Below are 19476 nucleotides of genomic sequence, written 5' to 3'. Positions count from 1 at the left end.
GGCCTATATTCCACTTTTTTTAGATTATATTGCCATTTTGTTATGCTTACGTCTAAAAAGAAAGACACAGAAATTGTCTTCCTATGTACAGTTTAACTGTTTAACATATATGCCCACTCTACATTTGCAAAAAATATATAATTTTTCATAATCTGTTTTATTTTTGTCAATTTCTAATGTACGGACCCTTGGTTTGTCTGTGTATTTTCAGCAGCACAGATGCTACATGAATGATTATAGAAATATTACAGGCAGCTGTGTGTCTCTATGATCCTCTCGCTCTTCTGTGGCTACACAATGACACTACTGTATAGAGTATATAGGCTACGATACAGTGTATAATCGTGTTATTAAGAGTATATAGTTCAGGGAATATTATAGATCCAAGATGAAACAGGAGGCTGATACTGAGAGAAAAGACTATCCGTGCCGACGCCCTTTTAGCCTAGTATCCTCAGTCGGTGTGTCTTTGTGTCGACTGCCTCGTCACACAGTTGTTTTTCTTTATTGTCATGTTGCAGGTCACCTTCATTATGTTCTGTACGAACACAGAAACACACCCGATACTCTCATGTTCAGAAAAGACACACACAACACACTTCTCTTTCTTTCTTTATTTATATATCAGCATATAGTCCAGTGCACGGTGAGGACGGCAGCCTCTCAGCACTGACTGGACTGCAGGTCTAACATGATTCTGACCACCGACACTTTAAAACTGCTTTTATACCCAGAGAAGCAAAGTTCCATTAAGATACCAAACACAATGCTTTCAGTTACGTACATGGAAGAGGTGGGAACAATTCACAAAGAGCATGATTCCAGTATGCTGAAGAATCTCCAAATCAAAGACTCCACATGATTTTGGTTTCTATAAATACAAGTTCCAGGTTATTTTCTTTGTTTTGTTTTGCTTTTTTTTTTGTCTTAAATCACTTGACTAACCACTGAGATGCGTCCATGATTGATTGATTCAGCTGCTATTATACTTACATGACTGTGCGTTCGGTGTGTGTTTGTGCACGAGAGAGAAACAGAAGTGTTTAACGTTGATATATTATACAGACATGACTAAAATTAACACCACTTTAAGTGCAAATGGTGTTTTTCTTTTTTTTTTTTTTCAGGCTTTACAATTCTCTTTTAACACTGCAATAAGGGGACCAAGCAAATTTACACGAGGATTTGTTTTCTTTACGTTGTTGTCTTTTTTTTTTTTTTTTTTAAATGTCTCTATTGTTGCAGACTGGTGTTTATTTATTGATGCATTTACTGTGTTGTTCTGCTATCAGTCCATATACATCGGTGAGCTGGGAGACGCCGGCATCTGATCCAGGAGCCTGCAGACGTAACCGGCGACGTCCGCCGAGCGCTCCTCGTACATCTGGATGAACGGATCTTTCTGGAGTGGAGAAAGAAGATTTATACGTCAGAAAAAACTCAAAAAACTGAATGTAAGGAAACTATTAATGCATGCAAACATGTACACAAAGAGGCCAGTGTGAACTCACCAGTAGCTCTTTGTACTTTGGCCTTTTTGACTCGTCCTTTGTAAGGCTTGAAAAGAGATGACAGAAGCAAAGTGTTAAAAAAGAGAAGGGCGCAGTTCAGCTGCTTGTCCACCAGGAGGCAGAAGAGCAAACAGCTTTTCCATTTTAATAAATCTGTCATCACTGCTGCAGAATGTTTCCTCACCACAAGTTGACAAAGGAGATGAATTTGGGAGAGAAGCGTCTCTCCTCGGAGTTGCTGAGCTGTGGCGGGTCTCCCCTCACCACCTGGGTCAGCTGGTCGAACACACTGTTCCACTTCGGGTAGGGAAACCGTCCTGTGGCCAGCTCGTACTGAAACACATGACATACGCAGAACGTGAGGAGGGCGAACTGATGCTGTCAAACTATAAATCACGTGGGAAATGAAAACATACATACAGATACTTTGCACGTTTGAATAATTTCTGAACACTCGTTAGGACATATGGATCTATGAATGTCTGAGTGTAGTGCTGCTGCAGCTAACAATTATTTCATTTTCATCGTCGACTAATCTACCAATTATTTGCCATTAATAAGCGATTAGTCCAGTCTATAGGATCAAAAGCTTGTCTTCAAATTGCTTCTTTTGTCCAACCAACAGTCTAAAACCCAAAAACTCTTCATTTAGCGTCATAAATGACAAAGAAAAGCAGCAAATCCTCTCAGTGAAGAAGCCAGAATCAGGTTAATTTCTGCTTAATTGATTATCAAAACAGTTCATTCGTTTACTGATATAAACTTAAAGTATTTCATTTTGATTCTTTTCATCTTTTTCGTTCAACCGTCTGTGTCGAGCTGCGACTCACCAGTGTGATTCCCAAACTCCAGACATCCGAGCGGACGTCGTAGCCTTGCCTGGACGCGCTGGGGTCTATCCGCTCCGGCTGCAAACGAAACAGGAAACAGGTTCAAATTTGGTTCTGAATCAACAGCCAACAAAAAAATATATACCAGGTAGTTTATGATCTCATGAATATAATTTCTCCTATCACATGACATTACATTTTAATGCTCCTGAAATCTAACATCAACAACACAAGAGTCAACTGACATACGCAGCTACTGATTTTTTATTTATTTATTCATTTATTATTTTTTACAGATTTTATAAACGAGGCTTCTTCGACTTTCGTTTCACTTTTACGCGGCTGCATCTTTAAAATCAGAGAGACGCTGTAGTGTTTTGTCTTGAAAGGCTGCTGTGAGTTTTGCCGACCACCAGATGTCACTGTGTGTGTGTGTGTGTGTGTGTGTGTGTGTGTGTGTGTGTGTGTTGAATTTAAAGCTCTGAAGCTTTAAATCTTTTCTCCGCATTCAAGTGTTCAAGTCTGAATGGTGCATGGTTTCCATGTCGTGGTCTCTGTTTGTCATAATCGAGTGAGTTTTCCATACTCAGGTCGTACAGTTTGTGTGTTGTTGAGGCCGAAGGAGTAAAATCATGTTCTCAGATTGCAAGGGGAACATTTGAGATTAAACGGGTTGATGAAAAGTAAAATCCCAAACGACATTACGCTTCATCTGCACATCATGAGTCAGATTTTAACTGGAGTTTAATGATGTAAAATGTGTTTAATATTCAGCCATGTGGGGACCTAAAATGTTTCTAAAACAGATGCTCGAACATAAATCCATCGGCGCAGAGAAAACCCGAGCAGCTCATCACCTCCGGGCATGTTTTCACCTGCTCGTGCAGATGCCATCAGCTCTCACATTAAGTAGCATGTTCCCTCATTCCTGCCTCTCAGGACTGCAGCGTGGCTCTGCATGCCTTACAAGACCGCTGCTGCCAATTCTGTCACTCCCAGCCTCCCCACAAACCACACAAGAGACGCGGTAATGAGGTGTGTCGAATGCTGCAGAAACCTCCTGCTGCTGTGCAGAGAGAAGAGAAGGAAGCACCTCGTTGGCCCATTTACAGGCCTGATTTAGATGCTGATGTCACCCAGCAGAGTGGGACAGTCTGTGCTGCAGCGCTGATGGTTTATAGAGCAGCAGCTGACTGCTGCAGAGAGCCCGAGTCACATCTGCCAACACTGGAAGTGTTTAGTCTCCACAATCACAGCAAATAAACCGTCTGACATATTAACAGGTTTAGAGAGGAAGCGATTAGAAAACTATTTTTATAATCTATTAACTGTTTGCCGTGATCTGCTCAGTAAAAGTTCCAGCTTCCTTACTGTGTGGATTTCCATCTTTTCCATCTCTTATCATCATAAACTGAACACATTTGGCTTTTTAAAATCACTCTTAAATCAAAATGAGCGACAAGAAAAGTGAGACGTTGGGCTCTGGAGACTTCTGACAGGCGTGCGTCTTCGGTTTCTGACAGTTTAAAGACTTAATGATTCCTCCTGTCATCCAAATCATGAAGATGATCGATAGTTGCAGCCATAAATAATATGACAGTTCACATCAGTCAATGTCAACGTTAATGACCACATCCCTCCCCCCATCTTACTCAACCTGCACCAAACCTCTGTGTATTTTCACTCAATTTTACACGTTTGTATACAATTCAATAATCTAGTGTTCAAAATCTAACTTAACACAAAATATCAGTGAATTAGACTGAATTTCGTTGCATTCTGCTACATCTAAAAAATACTAAACCGCTCAATGAGCCACACAACACTGATCCTGGATCATCTCTGTGAAACATTTGCGCCAGGTGAGGAAAGGAGGCAGGAAAGGACATAAGGAAGTAAGGTGTAATGCTTGTGATTCTTTGATGCTCGCTACCCTCAAATGAACTGCTGCTAAAGGAAACTGTGCCGTGGGTTTTGTAAAGAAGAACGTGTGAAACAAACCGTAAGCAAACAACATCCGCCGCAGATGTTAAACACCACGATCGAGTGCAGAAGCTGCTGCTCCAACCACAAAGAGCTGTGATTCAGCGCCGAAACCTAAACTCCACATGCATCCAACACCTGAATGTGACCCGAGGCAAACGGCATGTTGTCTGCAACAACATATCCAAACAATAAGTCAGGCTCTCCAGCTGTACTGAGGTCAGTTTTTTTCTACGTCATTAAGCGATCAAACACCTGGAGAGAGTGCCAGCTGGAAACAAGAAACTGGAGGGGAGATTCCTGCGGTGTGAGCTCACAGCCGTGGGAAGCTCCAGAGTGACTTCTTCAAAACGCCGACATGAATGAAACGCCTGCCTCGGCCTTTCACGGTGTGTGTGTGTGTGTGTGTGTGTGTGTGTGTGTGTGTGTGTGTGTGTGTGGTGGAGCGCCGCTGGGTCGTGATTGTGCTTCACCAAATTTAGAATGGAAACTGCTGTTGAGAGGAAGACGAGGGAGGGGAGAGGGGATATGCCCCCAGCTGACGTAACCCCCCAGACAGAAAATAACCTGGAGTGATGACGACGTGGTGAGATCACCTGTTTGAACTGCCAACGATCTGCAGCTCTTTAGTTATGTTATACACACGCAACACACACACACACAACACACACACAGGCTGCTCACCAAACATGCTCTCGTTATCAAGCTGTAGAGAGAGGGACCATAAATCGATTGTTAAATTATTTTAGTGTCCAAAAATGCTGATGAGCTTCTAAAATGTGAGGATTTATGCATATTGACCAGGATGGAAGGGTCTAAAGAAAAGCCTCAGACACACGTTGCATCATGGGAAATATAATTATAACTGTCGAAGCTTAATAGACAAAAATGCAAAAAGAAAAGTGGTTCGCAGCACCGACTGCACCTTTAAAAACATCTTGATGGCTTTTCTCAAACAGGTCTGAGTCACAGACGAGTCATCCGTCTGCTCGTCAGCGGCGTTTAAACCAGCGACACAATAAAACTGCTGTTCATGTGTCACCTGCCCTGATTCATACACCTGTCATATAGGATACAATAGGTGGATCAGCTTGCTTTGATTCTCTGAGGCAGACATTAGTTTGGAGACCCGTGGACCGGTGTCCACTTAAAGATGTGACTGAGCTGCAGGATCAGGATTTACTTTTTGGGTTTGGGCTCAACTTGCACCACCACATTTCAGAGACACGTGGGGTTTCTGCAGGTTTCAGCACGTTACATTTAAGACCTTTAAGACCGTTATGAATGTAATGTAAGGCTGTTTCTTATCCATACCGGCAAAAAAGTCATCAGATCACACAACAATCTGATTTACCAACACTGAACCAAGATATGTCACTTCTGAGAGACGACTTTGTGTCAGATCTGAGGCTCCTCCACCCTCCGTCCTGTCCAAAGTGAATTTTTTTGTGTGGTGTTCAGGCTGCTTGTTTGTATCAGCTGTTATTGGATCCATGTTGGTTACATTTTGTAGTTTTGTTCCCCAAAACACATTTAAAAGCAAAACTGAAGTCACTGCAAACTCACTTCATAATCAAAATCATATTCAAGATATTTTAAGACCTAAAATTCAGATTACTGGACTTCAGACTTCTTCAGGACCGGCAGAAACCCTGATCACGGCTCTCATCACTAAACACGTAGTGAACACAACCACACGCTCAGAGTTACTTACTGCCATGTATGGTCTGCAGCCTGCGTCTCTGGTTTTGGCGATGGAGTCGACCAGCTGACCGCTGATGCCAAAGTCACACAGCTTTATGTTGCCGTTCCTGTCCAGGAGGATGTTTGACGGCTTAATGTCTGAGGAGGAGTGAACAGAGACAGCTGATGAACAGACTGAATCTGAAGGTTAACGATGAGATCAGCAGAGCGCCTGGTGTTTTCTTACCCCTGTGTATTATTTTCAAGTTTTCTTTTAAGTGGTTAAGTGCCTTCACAGTCTGCAAAACACACAAAGGGGTTTAGCAACAGGAGTCCAAAGATAAGCCTCTTTATTTTTTGGAAAAGTGAGACAGTTTGAACTTACAGCTAATGTTATTTTTCCTAATATTTCTTCTGGAATCACTTCGTCTAACGAGCAATATACAAATTTGTAAAATTTGTCTAACGAGGTAGCCATAAGTTCCATACAAATCCAACAGTCGCCCTGAAACACAAGAGATTCAGACATTAGAAACAAAACAAACTGAAGTAAAAGACAAATGATCACTTTGTGAATGAGAAGCTGAGCTGTGAGTTACCTCTCTGAACAGAGCACCATAAAACTGCACGATGTAGGGACAATCACTACTCCTCATGACCACGTCTAAGTCCATCAGCAGCTGCTTCTGCTCCTTCTCGTCCACTGTTGACCGAATCCTCTGTGAAGGAAACACAACACAGGTTATAATCAAAGACGTGGAGGTAACATGGAGTCTTGTCCGTCCTCCTTCTCGCTCCTGTCCTGATATTTTCTCATCTAACGCAGTGATTTAAGGTTTTATTTTGAGCAAACCAGAGCTGTTGATCGTTGGAACAGTGGAAAGCCGAACCAAGATTGGTTTTTATTTTGTTTCTGTGGAGATAATAAAATTATTGTTTCTGCAAAGAGAGCCTGGGGGCCTTGGCGAGAGTGACAGCAAAGCAAAAAGGATTTTATTCTGGATAAAAAAGGTTTTTTCTTTTCTAAAATGTCATCGGATATAGAAATAACTCAATACTGGCTCAACTTAAAAAACTGCTCCCACCTAAACACGAGAAGATTGTAAAGTATGGTCCAGGTTGACAAATAGAAGGTTACCCCTGAATATCTACATATTAAAAGGTAAATCACCTTCACCGCCATGATCTTGTTACTCGGCTTGTGCACCATCTTGTTGACGGAGCCGTAAGCCCCGCGGCCGATCTCGCCCAGATCTTTGAGATCCTCGGCCGTGAAGTCCCAGTGCTGCTCCGGGGAGAGCTTCAACTTTCCTGATGACTCGATACTGTGTGTTCTCAGCCTCTCTCTAACAAAAACACAAGGGGGTGAGTGTTGTTATATACTCAGAAAAACATGCCTAACATTTGAATGTAGTGCCCCGGTTCACTCACATGTGCGGGTTCTGGAAGGGCGGCCCCGCCGTGTTCAGTGTGAATCTAGTCGTGGGTTTGATCGGAGGGTTGGCAAAGTTCAGCTTCAGGGCTTTGCGTTTACCTGAGCAGGAGAGGAGACGGTCATGTGATCAGATCTTAAATGAAGCAACGCGTGTTGAGGATTGAGCAACACCAGAAGCATGAAAAGAGTCAGACTGATCGGAGGACGAAAAAACAACACAAACCATGAAATGATAACAGAAGAAGGAGGAGGCGAGAAGTGAATTCACCCAAATGTACTCATGGATGTCATGCTTTCACAGAACGGGGGATAAAAAGTGCATCACCGTATACGGCTGTCGCTAAATACAAAGTGTACAGAGAAGTATACTCACCTACGAGCCTGTCGACAAATCTCAAGAAAAGACCAAACTAACAGTGAATGTGTTGAAAATAGTCTCCAACAAACAAACTATTTGCTCCTGAGCAGCTGTTTAGAGACATAATAATGAGACTTTTTATTAAATTAAACAATCTGAACTGTTTCTACCTTCTGGGTTTACTTCCTGGTTACGCAGCTCTTTTTAAAAATTGCTTTTCTCAGCTCAATGAAAGTTTTTACAAATATAACAACCTCAATGAATCAAAAATGCTTAACGACGGAGAGGCTGATAATTCAGCTCGTTTGTCCCGTCGACAGTTTTGCAGACGTCTATTTTATTCTGGTGCTCGAAGGGAAAAATGCTTTTTCTCCATCACAGAGGAGGAATTTCTTTGCTGCAATACCTTTTAAATAATTCACTCGTGGTTTTGGTCTTTTCATGGGATTTCTTAGCAATAACATAATGTAGAATAAGACCTTTTAACATTTATTGCTCTCATTACTCCTCATTTCACAGATTACTGAGTGCTGTTGAGTCTTTAACACAAGCTTTATTTGCAAAACAGCCGCTAACAGCACTTACAGTTCGGTGGATCTGTTAAAACATTATGACTATAAACCAATTACAAAGCTTACAATTGCAGTCTTGCTATTAAATTTAGGAAAATGACTTCTCATATTTACATACTGCAACACTTGAATCCCTCCACTGTTCATCCTGCCCTCTGATTTGCATTATGATGATGATAATAGCTGCAAATGTGAATCATCTCAGTGTTTATATCATCATCTACATACCTGTCAGTGTGCTCACAGTCATAAACACATCATCGAAATCTTACATTTGATGCAGAGACAGAAACATGCTGCTAAAATCCCAAACACCTACGTACATCCACAGTGCACACACACACACACACACCAACCCACAGATAAAAAACAAAATGAGATAAAGGGGAAAGAAAACATTTAATACATGACATGCTTCTCAAGGCCAACTGCTTTGATTTCACCTTCACATGGTAGGAAAGCGCTCGACGCTCGCTCCGCCCAGAAACACCACAAGAATGCGAGCGCCTGAATTCCGATCGGCTCGAACGGAAAACAGCGCTTGAAATGACAAATCTGAGTGTGTGTACCTTGTCTCGACAAGCAAGTGCTATGCTGAGGTGCACCCATGCCAAAAAAACAAAAACAGGTAATGTGACAACACTACAGGCACTACTTTGGCTTGTTAGTCACACGCTGAACACCAGTGAGGCAGAGCTTCCATTACAGGTTGTTTTTAGTTTAATTAATGTTAAAATCCAGTTTTTCTTCAGGTGTGAGAGCTCTTCTGTCACACCGAGGACTGAAAATCAGTTCAGAGGATCTTGAGCCAAAATATAAATGGAAGCTCTTGGTTTTTAGGCTTGTGCCGATGAGGACGAACACACCTTCCCCCGAAACTGTTTCGCAAGAAGTTGCAACATGAACGCGCTACCCGCTTCTTATTAAAGGTCCCATATTATGCTCACTTTCAGGCTCATGCTTTCTTTGCACGTTTACACATTTACATGCTTTAATGTTAAAAAAACACGTTGTTTCTTCATACTGCACGTGGCTGCAGCACCTCGATTCACCTTCTGTCTGAACGCTCTGTTTTAGCTCCTGTCTCTTTAAAGCCCAGTCTGCTCTGATTGGTCAGCTCTCACAGGCCTGAGCAGGCACAGCCCCAATGTGTATTCATAGATGAGATCAGCCAATCAAGGGAATTTGCCTTTGCAGTATGTCCCCGCCCCATTTTGGTTGAAAGCAGACCCTCTAATTTGAGGTGGTCTTTGCCAGTTTAATAACATAAACTAAGAATACAATTTTGCTTTTATAACCAGCAGGAGCCAAAAAATCTGTGGCTACAAAGGCAAACAATCACGTTATGTTGATCTCGACCTACGGCATCATTATATAGAAATAAGTAAAGAAATATGGGCTGATGAGTCGTTTTGGTCGACGCCACCATCGCTTACAATGAGACAAAGGCAGAAGAGGACATGTTGGTTGTAGCCCCGCTTACATAACCTTATACTGTTTATAAAGGATCAGTATTAGAAGGTATTCAGCTCCATTTATGTGAATTATTAACATTATAATATTCGATCTACAGTCACAATCGGCACACAATCATTTCTACTCAGTAATGTCATTGAAGGGTAACTCCACCAATTATACACATTAAAGTGCGTTTACAGGTCTAATGCAGCACTGATGAATATGTGGAAAAAAGTAGGTTAGAGCTGTTTGTGGCTCCAGAGGAAGGAAGCTGCATGTAATCTGATAACCTGCCTCCAGTCATGTCACTCTGGCTGAGTTGCATTGTGGGTAATGTAGGCACCAGGTTTTGAAAAAGAAGAAGAATGTATGGAATTAAAAAGGTGATAATCTGCTTCTGCTGTGTAGATTTTGATAATTTGTTTTTAAAGTGTCCATAATGAGTCAAACAGTGTTATATTATCTGTGGATTGAACATTTTGACACTTTTGCAGTGTTTATGTAGCTTTAAAATCAGAAAGACATGGAAGTCTAACTCTCTACAATATGGGACCTTTACATTTCTTCATTGAACAGATACAAGTTCTGCAGCTTTATCACGTCTTGTTACCTGAGACAGTCATATAAAAACAGTGAACTGTTAGCTACCGGCACAAGCCTACGTGCACCCATCAGAAGTCTTGACTTGGATTAGTTGAGAGCAGCAGGACAGACTCCCCCATACCAGACTGTCAGGCGGAAACAAAGGGATGAGAACTGTTGGTGCTGAAGCAAAAGAGGTTTGGCTTACTTGGGGGAGCTCCAGACAGGTTTATCTGAAACCCTAGAGGTGAGAAGACAGCTTTTATTTTCTTCATATTTCACCTTTCAGTTTGCCAGCTTGTTAAGTCTTCTTGTTAGTCAGACTCGATGTTATGTCACCTCCCCTAAATCACCTCTTCCTGCTATGAAAAGGTGTCATTTCACCCAACAGAACAGGACTAACCCTGCAGGTTTAGGGTTGACAAGTAATCACAGAAATTGGCCTTGCTTTGCAAACGTAATGAGAGTTTGTCACAGGTTAAATGCATCATGTGGAGGGTAATGCATCAGCATGCACACGCAACTACAAGAGTGTGGTGAGGTATGGCGCGTGTCAGTCGGTGAAACAAATGGAGGGGAAGAAACATATTACAGTTTAATAAACATTTTCTCGGGACATCTCACCATCAGTCAGCATCATGTCAGGAGTTAGGAATCATTAGTTAGCAGCATTGAGGTAAGAAGGTGAAACATGGTGAGGGAAATGTGAACGTAAGCACAGGATTACACAACAGGGCCTGACAAACTAAGATTATTAACTCAAATAAATCTAAGCATTAAGGCCTGGATTATTATTACTGTTAGGATTAATCACAGTACTATCGTGTTCTTTATAAAGAGGTGAAGCAGAGGTATAAAACGTAACATGCATCTCAGTTATAAATCCAATTTTACAGATCAATTAAAGCATCAGATGAAAGTGAAATCAAGGATCAAATCAACCAAACTGCTCACTATAAATACTATATTTAACATCATCGTTCAGAAGGTTTAAATGTCTAATAAAGCATTATATTAAATCTGGTGATAATGCTTCAGTGAACTTAATCAATTGGATTTCTTATTAATTAATCTACAAAGTGAATGTAAAACGTGTAGCTACCTGTTTCACTCTGACATCTCCAGCAGGTGTTGGACTCTGAAAGTCAAAATGAGACAGTGTTTGTACAGAAAGCACAGCATTAAAATGAACATTTGGTTTAGAGATGTCTGTTGCAAAGGATGCAGCAGCTTCAGGATCCACTGAGCACTGAATCCCACTCAGCCTTACCATCAAATGTATCAATTCAGTCTGGTTTTGCATCTTTGCACACCCAATATTACAAGACTTCATATCATTTCTTTATTGTGAGGGTGTTTTGATAAATTCGGCACATTTAACAGGAACATGGCTCTCACTGCAGGGAAGCACAGTCAGCTGTAACTGTGTGGAAGAAGAATGAGCTCTAATTTGGGATGAACAGACGTCATGAATGTCAAGGCAGCTGTGATTCAAATACACGATGAATCACTGATGGAAAAATATGCGGAATAGTGCATCTTTACGGTTTGTGAGATCTTAAAAACAAAGATTTATTAATTGGCTTCTATAATAAATGTAGCTGCAGTTGCAAGTTATAATTGCCAATTTTTCGAACGGAGTCTGGCGAGATTTTCCCCAAGCATGACAGAACAGAATGTAACGGGGATACAAGATGTCAAAATGGTAGCAGGGACTTTAAATGCGTTTGTTTTGACATAATATAATAATTCTGTTTCCGATTGATGAACTATTAAACGATCCACTCGCTCCTCTGGAGGAAGAGACCGGTCCGCTCCCCGGGGAATCATTTTTCAGCCCTGGGAGTAGCCTGAGCCTCCCACGGCTAGCCCTGCTAACATTAACCTTCACTGCAGCAGAGTGTGGGCTCCCAGCTACACAAGGCTCGCATTTTACTCACTAACTCCACTCACCCTGCATGCTGCTCATGGTCGTGATGTGCTGAGACTGGGACTGGTGGTGGTGGTTCGCTGCAGATCCGGCGTTGTTGCTGCTGTTGTGGCTGCTAGGTGTTGTTGAGTTGTTAGGACTGGGAGTCGCCATTGTTGTGTGTTTGAATTCCATCAGCAGCACCGGGCTGCAATGCAGATACACGGAGAGCAACTTCACCCTTCCCTCCCTGCCACAGTAATTATTCCTGCCTCACTAACGGCAACTCCAGGCCGCAGAACCAGCGGCCAGCGGCTGTTAAATACTTTGAAATGCGTTAAGTTGTTAGGATAGTTTAGATGTTTCGGGCTACGTTAAAAGCTACCTGTGTAGTAACGTTAACAAAAACAAACATCCAGCTAGGCTAAGCTAACTAAGCTGGCTAGCAGTGTTACTAGCCAAGAAGCTTTACGACCCGCAATCAGCTGACCAACTGACACTGACATGTCAACACCGCCCACAGCCGCCCCGAGCTAGCGCCGTTAGCCGAGCTAACACCGGATGTTGTGCAGCGGTAGTTTCAAAATAAAACAGGAACATGCCTATTCAAGGCCATTTGTATCATTTCTGAAACCTCTACATCACCAAAAAGATCAGTAATTGCTTAAAAAACAGTGAGGTCTCACCTGTAGTGATGCATGAGGGAATACTATAGGTAGAGTTCTACAAATCAATGTTTTAGTGATAAATAAAAAATGATTTTTTTTGTTTGTTTGTTTCTTTGCTTTATGACACAAGGGATCTTTCTTAAGGACAATTAATAAAATAAAGACACTTTGTAAGTGTGTGTTTTGAAGTTAAGTTGCAATATGGAAGGATTTTAGTTTCAAACATTCATAAATGAGCTAAAATGATCAACGGACTGTGAAGAAATAATAGTTTTGACACTGTGTCAAAGACATCTATGTACTGTTTTGGGTTATCTATTGAAGTAAGCACGCTAACCAGCTAGCCCTCATCCACTTTGTACTTTAAGAGATGACAGTCCGATAGCAAACAAAAGGAACAATCCCACCGTAATTAGCGATTACTCTGATGATATTCTGCCCCCTGTCTGCTGGCAGTATGAATCTGACAGATGGCAAATTCTTACATCTTGCACCTTTAACTTCTGCACATATACTGCTGGCTGTGATGTAAATGATTTGATGCATGGCGTATTAATTGTTTGTACTGTAATGTGAGAGAAAGACGAATTTGCTACTCTTGTGAGACAATAAAGTGTATCATTCTATTATTATGAAATATATCTGCTCTGCATTGTCGGTTAATTATTTTATTACAAGCAATAAACAGAACCACTTAAATTTACATTCACTCGTTTTATTTTGTAAAGATTAATCGGAAGTCTTCTGACTGCCTTGCGGCTACCTTGACGTCACTGCGGTCGGGCGGAACGTGCGCTCGTTTTGTTGCACGGAGCAGCCCGGGCAGAAAACGTCAGTAAAATAAGCGCACCCAAAATGATAAATATTAATAGAGCATCTGCTTATTCTGATTAGATAATGAAATAATTCGTGTTTTAGGTGTGAACGTGTCAGTGAAACCGGCGGGAGTCGTTATTAATATCAAACAGACCCTCACTGGTGTATAAGACTGGAAAGGCGCCTGTTTTCTCATGTCGTTACGTCCCGCTCGGCCGGGCGGGGAAGTGAAAGGTCAGAAGCAACGATGGGGGGAGGTAGTGAAGAGAAGAAGTCAGAGTCATGGCTCTCTGTGATTTGGAGAGTCTGCAACGTGTTCATGTCTTTATTCTTCGCTCTGGCCACATATGTTCAGGTGAGCGTTTGATTTCTCCTCCTGCACCCTCTTAACTCCGGATCACTAACCTGGAATAACAATGTGTTTTCACTTCAGATCAATGATCCGGACGCAGGGTTGTGGATGGTAAGATTACAATAATTTAGCATGTATGTTCATCTATTTTTGAATGTGTGTGATTGGTTATGTATGTGTTGTTTGTCTTGCAGGTGGGTTATGGTGTTCCTGCTGTCCTGTGTGTGTTTCTTGGCCTCAGCCCTCATGTGACAGGTACAGAGAGAAGTCTGGATCTTTAAGCGTCTGTTCAGTCGATGGACTGCATGTCAACAATCAAAACTTCACTTAAAGGACAGTTTCCTGTTTTCCACTCTTCCCTGACTGTTGAACTCTTATTTCCCAGTGCTGATAGCGCCATCTAGTGGTGTTATCATGACTGTACAGCTCAGTAAAGCTCATTCTTCACATACTTCTTCACCTATTGTTGGACCTTTTTTGCATGTTTTCTTGTCTTCTCTGCAGAGACGTTGCCCTGGAGGCGTCTAGCTGACCTCCATGTGATGGTTTCCAGCGCTGTTGTTTCCATGTTGGGATGGAAACTTTATAAAGAGCGAGTCACGGACATCTTCCAACGGGAGGAGGGCAGGTACAGTCAGTCCTAAATGTTGAGGCAATACGTGGCACGAATTTGTACAGGTATATGTGGATGGGTGCAGACATAAATAATGAATTTAACTACTGACCAAGTATAAGATAATCTCATTAAAATTCAAAGTGTTTCATATAAAAAGAATAATGTGCATTTAATATCTATCTTTTCGCCTTATCAGAGAATTTTCTGGACTTGCGTTGACGCTTGTTTGGCTCCTCATGTGTCGCCACTCCGGAAGGTAAAATTAAGACGTGACCAGGAGATATTTTTCAAATCTTTATTCTCTTTATTTCTCCCCTAATAAACTTTATCCCTCTCTTTTCTGTCAGGGCTCCAGTCGGGAAGCTCCGAGTCTCAACAGCCGTAGCCATCACAGTCTTCCCCTTTGTGGCCTGGCTGTACTACTACATCAACAAGGAGCTGAGATCCAGCTGGCCTTCACATTGTAAAACTGCAATTTAAACATCAACGTCCTGCCTGTTTTTGGATGATTTAACATTCCCTTTGTTTTGTTCTTTGACTGAAAATCCTGGACCAAAAGTGCTGCTTGAATAAACCTTTTGTAGGATCATTAAATACAGACATGAGACAGCTAGTCGCTTTGAAACTGTGTCTTTAAAAAATGTGTTTGTTTCATCGACAAACTGTCGCATGAGTATTACAAACTCTGGTAACACTTTGTAATAGCCATTGTTAATAAATAGTAGATTTATGGTTAATTAAACTTGAAACAAAATGCTTTATAAATATTTTTTAAGCACATTTATAAGGTTAATAAACATCAGTCGCAACTTTACAATGAACAATTTCTTGATAATGGTTTGTAAAGAATTTTATATTTTATAAACAGTCAAATAACTTAACAAAAGTTTAATCAGCTATAAATGTACTGTATATTAATGTTTGTTATTATATAGTGTTACCCTGACTGTCTTTCTCTATAAAGTTCAATATAATTACATGTTTTTTATATTTTAGTTGATTATGAGAAAAAATATATATATATTTTTTAATTTTCTTTGATCTGTTAAATGAAGTTAAATGTATAAATAATATAAAAATAAAACTGAATCTTAAAGCTTCTACATTGATTTTTGGATTTAAAACCATATATTTCCGGCCTCCAGGGGGCAGCAGGGAGCACAAGTACTAAAAGAATGATAGAAGAAGAGTGAACATACGTCACTTCCTGTGTTTAGTAACAGCTCCATGGCAGCTGATCTGAGAACAGCCTTTCCCGTTTACAATCGGCCATTTCAAGCTAACGCGAATATAAAGAACTGACCCCAGACCCGCAGTTTGTATGCCGAGCTCTCCCTTCACTTTTCACGTTTTATAAACTTGGAGCCGCTTCCTTGTTCCCGCAGCGGTGCTGTCAAGGTCCAAACATGGCTCTGAGAGCTCTATATCGCAGCCTGGGCTGCCGGCTGGTCCACAGTAACGTTAAAGTCTCACAGAGATGTACTCAGACACAAGCGGTCAGACTCTCACACACTGTTTCACGGAGAGAAGCTGGACTGAAACACACTCCGACACCGCTGAGAGTCCACTGCTGCCTGGTAGGTCAAAGCTGGATATCGATATCATCTCTACCACCAAACCCCATTCAGAAAATCGGCAAATTAGCGTACACGTTACTAGCTAGTTGAGCCACGTATTTTGGCTAATAAAACGCGACTTTTATAGCTAATCACTTGTCATGTGGCGTACGTGCTAACCAGCATGTAACGCTTATGTCAGCTGAAGCACATCTCTATAAGCTTTATTTCTCTCTCGGGCATGACAGTGTGTTTTTATGACAGACGTCTGTCAAAATATTATATTACACCCAAGATCTTATTGAAAAACTAGCCGGAGTAGCTGTACACACTTAATAATTTAGAAAACATCTCCAGTTACACTACCTGTCTTCCCATAATGCAACACCACCTTAAATAGGCAAATGTTTGAATGGAGTTTGGCGTGCTGCCTAGATACTATCAAGTGTTGTGGCCACCAAAGCTTAGGTGTTGTGATCCAAGTCTTTGTCCTGTGTTTGCTCATTTCTAGGTGAATGTGAGTCAGTGGCACACCTGCAGAGCAGCTCAGAGGCTTTGTCAACACTCCAGAACATTTTCCTCACTGCCTCCACCTGGACCGCCTGGATCAGAAGATAAGGCCAAGAAGTCTGGGGTAAGTGTCAGAAGTGAGGTTGAAAGATTGTAAAATGTTCTCAGATTTAAAGGTTGCAGAGTTAAGAGAGCGTCTAGAGACATTGTAGATAAGAGTGATGAGTTGCAAGACATATTATATTATATACATATATATTTGTCCTCCAGGAGAAAAACCTGCAACTGACTCATTTCAAGTGGCAGGAAAATCAGCCCCAGACTCCCTTTAAAAATCATGTAATTTTGTGAGTTTCTGAGTTTAGGAAAACTTAACAAACTTTATGAAACACTGTCTTTGACAAATTCTTAATTATTGGTCCTCTCTTGTAAATTCTGCAAATTAAATACATCCATTTATTTGTTTCTTTGTATAAAACTGAGCTGCACAGATGACACCAACATGCACCATCGCACACAGTTATTTTTCTTACTGTTTATCATTATTTTCCACCTTTATATGGTTTTCATATTTCACATTCATTGCACTTTCTGGCGTTTTCATGGCACAGAATGGACGTATAATCAGTAATTAAAATGACCTGACACTGGTCACCTTTGATTACCACAACTCACAACTCACACATTATGAAATTATGCAACAGGTGGAACTTAATGAATAATTTCTTGGTTAAATAATTAATTTCAGACAACTGTTTGAGCAGTGTAATTACATGAATAACCGTCAGGGGACGGAAGTGTTGACAGTTTATTCTAACACAGTGAATAAACTCATTATGTTCGCGCCTTCAACTAAACCTCCTCAGAGTTCGTTAGAGAGGAGGATCTCTTCATTATCTGATCACCTGCTTCAGGCAGAACATAGATCAATCACCAGGTTTTAGTATCAATAACAAGACACTCTTTAAGATTTCTCCTTCATTTTGTTTTTCTGTTTCTCCTCTTTACAGCCGGTGACGTGGAAGTCTTTAGCCATAACATTTGCGATTGGAGGCACTCTGCTCGGAGCGATGAAATACTTCAAGAAAGAAAAAGAAGAGCGTGAGTATTTCACAGCTTGATATACGGAGCTGCACACGAAGGTGGAGTTAATAAGTAAAACAAATCTTTGTCTGCTGATAAATATAAACACATCTCTTATTTGTTAACTGTCGCAGTGATCGAAAAAGAACGAACCAAATCGATCGGTCGGCCGGCGCTGGGCGGTCCGTTCTCGCTCATCGATCACAACAACAAGCCGGCCAAGAGCGAGGACTTCCTCGGCCAGTGGGTCCTCATCTACTTCGGGTTCACTCACTGTCCCGACATCTGCCCGGACGAGATCGAGAAAATGATCGAAGTGGTCGACGAGATAGGTAAATAACTGTTTTTTAATGATAAATCATGATGCAGAAGAAGCATTTTCTTCAACGTGATGTTATTTCTCATGTTTTCCACAGATAAAATAAAGTCTATTCCAAACATCACGCCCCTCCTCATCACCATCGACCCTGAAAGGGACACAGCAGAGGCCATGGCTGCTTATGTGAAAGGTATAAATACCAAATGACCCGACTGGGGCTCGATCTACAGTCTCTGTTCTGAATGGAGTCAACTGGTTCATCTATGAGGTTGAATCAGGAGACCTGAGATCCTTTTTTTAACTTTCTTTTCCTGAGAAAAACAACAACATTACCACTATTATGAAACTGCTGTAGCTAAATCAGTGTAGCTGAGAGTCCAGTAATTATCTCCAGAATTACTGTTGGCACAACATCAGCAATGAAAATAATCAGTAGTTGCGTGTCTGTATGAATCTAAATCTAATGAATGCATCATTTCTTTTTCAGAGTTTTCCCCGAAGCTGATCGGCCTGACGGGAACAACGGCTCAGATTGAGCAGGTCTCCAGAGCCTACAGAGTTTATTACAGTCAGGGACCGAGAGACGAAGACAACGACTACATCGTGAGTGATAACCTGCTCTGTTGTTACTCATCCTACATGTCGTAACGGAGATAATGAGGGAAATCTGTCTGAACTTTTACCTCTTGTTGTCTCCAGGTCGATCACACGATCATCATGTACCTCGTCGGACCTGACGGAGAATTTCTGGAGTATTTTGGACAGAACAAAAGAAACGTGGAGATCTCCAACTCGATAGCAGCTCATATGAGAAAGTACAAGAGCAGAAAGTGAGCGGCAGCCCGTTGAAAACCCGCCATGGACTGACGGATCCTGTCCTCTGTGTTTCTGATTTAACTTAACGTCACGACTGCCATCTTATATTGGCTTCCTGTGCTCTATTTATTTTGACTGTCTGCAGTCACATTCCTGGTGTGCAGAAGAAAACAGGCCTGATGCCGATCTGTAATTATCCATAATACACTTCACGCTGCTGCTGAACGGACGTAACTTCACCGCTTGAAAATAATTGTACGCATCAGCTCCTTTGAGCTCCTCGTCTCTTGATTTCTGATCCAACGAATACGGAAACACATGAGGACAGATGTTGTAAATGAAGTGAATATTTTGATTTTGTGATAAAATACTAAATGCTACTCTGCCTTGCCTACACTTTGTTTGTTGTGATTATAAAA

At 41.3% G+C, this 19476-nt stretch overlaps 3 protein-coding genes across 5 annotated transcripts; 2 read left to right on the top strand and 1 right to left on the bottom strand.

Annotated features, from left to right (window-relative positions):
- Positions 1-599: 599 nt before the first annotated feature.
- On the bottom strand, positions 600-12838 carry map2k4a (mitogen-activated protein kinase kinase 4a). Of its 3 annotated transcripts, XM_084371794.1 has the most exons (13): positions 12366-12838; positions 11515-11550; positions 10621-10653; positions 7439-7541; positions 7179-7353; positions 6607-6726; positions 6393-6512; positions 6255-6306; positions 6039-6166; positions 2342-2419; positions 1696-1844; positions 1512-1557; positions 600-1402 (listed from the first exon to the last, which is right to left on the bottom strand). In XM_084371794.1, the coding sequence occupies exons 1-13, from the start codon at positions 12514-12516 to the stop codon at positions 1289-1291; spliced, it is 1305 nt and encodes a 434-aa protein (XP_084227920.1). In that variant the 5' UTR covers positions 12517-12838; the 3' UTR covers positions 600-1288. The 3 variants fall into 3 exon arrangements, with proteins under 3 accessions (XP_084227920.1, XP_084227921.1, XP_084227922.1); XM_084371795.1 differs by lacking the exon at positions 10621-10653 and having other exon boundaries at positions 12366-12837; XM_084371796.1 differs by lacking the exon at positions 10621-10653 and having other exon boundaries at positions 7439-7529; positions 12366-12837.
- A 1068-nt stretch (positions 12839-13906) lies between these two features.
- tmem220 (transmembrane protein 220) lies at positions 13907-15718 on the top strand. Its single transcript, XM_084370809.1, has 6 exons — positions 13907-14160; positions 14239-14268; positions 14352-14412; positions 14662-14785; positions 14970-15029; positions 15121-15718. Exons 1-6 carry the CDS (start codon positions 14053-14055, stop codon positions 15251-15253), a joined length of 516 nt encoding a protein of 171 aa, XP_084226935.1. The 5' UTR covers positions 13907-14052; the 3' UTR covers positions 15254-15718.
- A 281-nt stretch (positions 15719-15999) lies between these two features.
- On the top strand, positions 16000-19437 carry sco1 (synthesis of cytochrome C oxidase 1). Its single transcript, XM_084370553.1, has 7 exons — positions 16000-16350; positions 16841-16963; positions 17850-17940; positions 18057-18254; positions 18339-18431; positions 18729-18844; positions 18941-19437. The coding sequence occupies exons 1-7, from the start codon at positions 16180-16182 to the stop codon at positions 19073-19075; spliced, it is 927 nt and encodes a 308-aa protein (XP_084226679.1). The 5' UTR covers positions 16000-16179; the 3' UTR covers positions 19076-19437.
- The last annotated feature ends 39 nt before the right edge of the window (positions 19438-19476 follow it).

The sequence above is a fragment of the Pagrus pagrus genome (genome assembly GCF_965226575.1).
Source record: "Pagrus pagrus genome assembly, chromosome: 13".
Classification (NCBI taxonomy): Eukaryota; Metazoa; Chordata; class Actinopteri; order Spariformes; family Sparidae; genus Pagrus; species Pagrus pagrus.
The sequence above is the reverse complement of the archived record's forward strand: the minus strand, read 5'-3'. Positions and strand labels throughout refer to the sequence as shown.

Excerpts from the sequence above, each read along its gene's own strand:
- map2k4a (XM_084371794.1), bottom strand. The coding sequence starts at position 12,516 with ATGGAATTCAAACACACAACAATGGCGACTCCCAGTCCTAACAACTCA. Across the intron at positions 11,551-12,365 it reads GACCATGAGCAGCATGCAGG|AGTCCAACACCTGCTGGAGA; the intron begins GTGAGTGGAGTT and ends TTTGACTTTCAG. Across the intron at positions 7,542-10,620 it reads CCTGTCTGGAGCTCCCCCAA|GTAAACGCAAAGCCCTGAAG; the intron begins GTAAGCCAAACC and ends TCTCCTGCTCAG.
- tmem220 (XM_084370809.1), top strand. The coding sequence starts at position 14,053 with ATGGGGGGAGGTAGTGAAGAGAAGAAGTCAGAGTCATGGCTCTCTGTG. Across the intron at positions 14,161-14,238 it reads CTCTGGCCACATATGTTCAG|ATCAATGATCCGGACGCAGG; the intron begins GTGAGCGTTTGA and ends TTTTCACTTCAG. Across the intron at positions 14,413-14,661 it reads CCTCAGCCCTCATGTGACAG|AGACGTTGCCCTGGAGGCGT; the intron begins GTACAGAGAGAA and ends TCTTCTCTGCAG.
- sco1 (XM_084370553.1), top strand. The coding sequence starts at position 16,180 with ATGGCTCTGAGAGCTCTATATCGCAGCCTGGGCTGCCGGCTGGTCCAC. Across the intron at positions 16,964-17,849 it reads ATAAGGCCAAGAAGTCTGGG|CCGGTGACGTGGAAGTCTTT; the intron begins GTAAGTGTCAGA and ends TCCTCTTTACAG. Across the intron at positions 17,941-18,056 it reads CAAGAAAGAAAAAGAAGAGC|TGATCGAAAAAGAACGAACC; the intron begins GTGAGTATTTCA and ends TAACTGTCGCAG.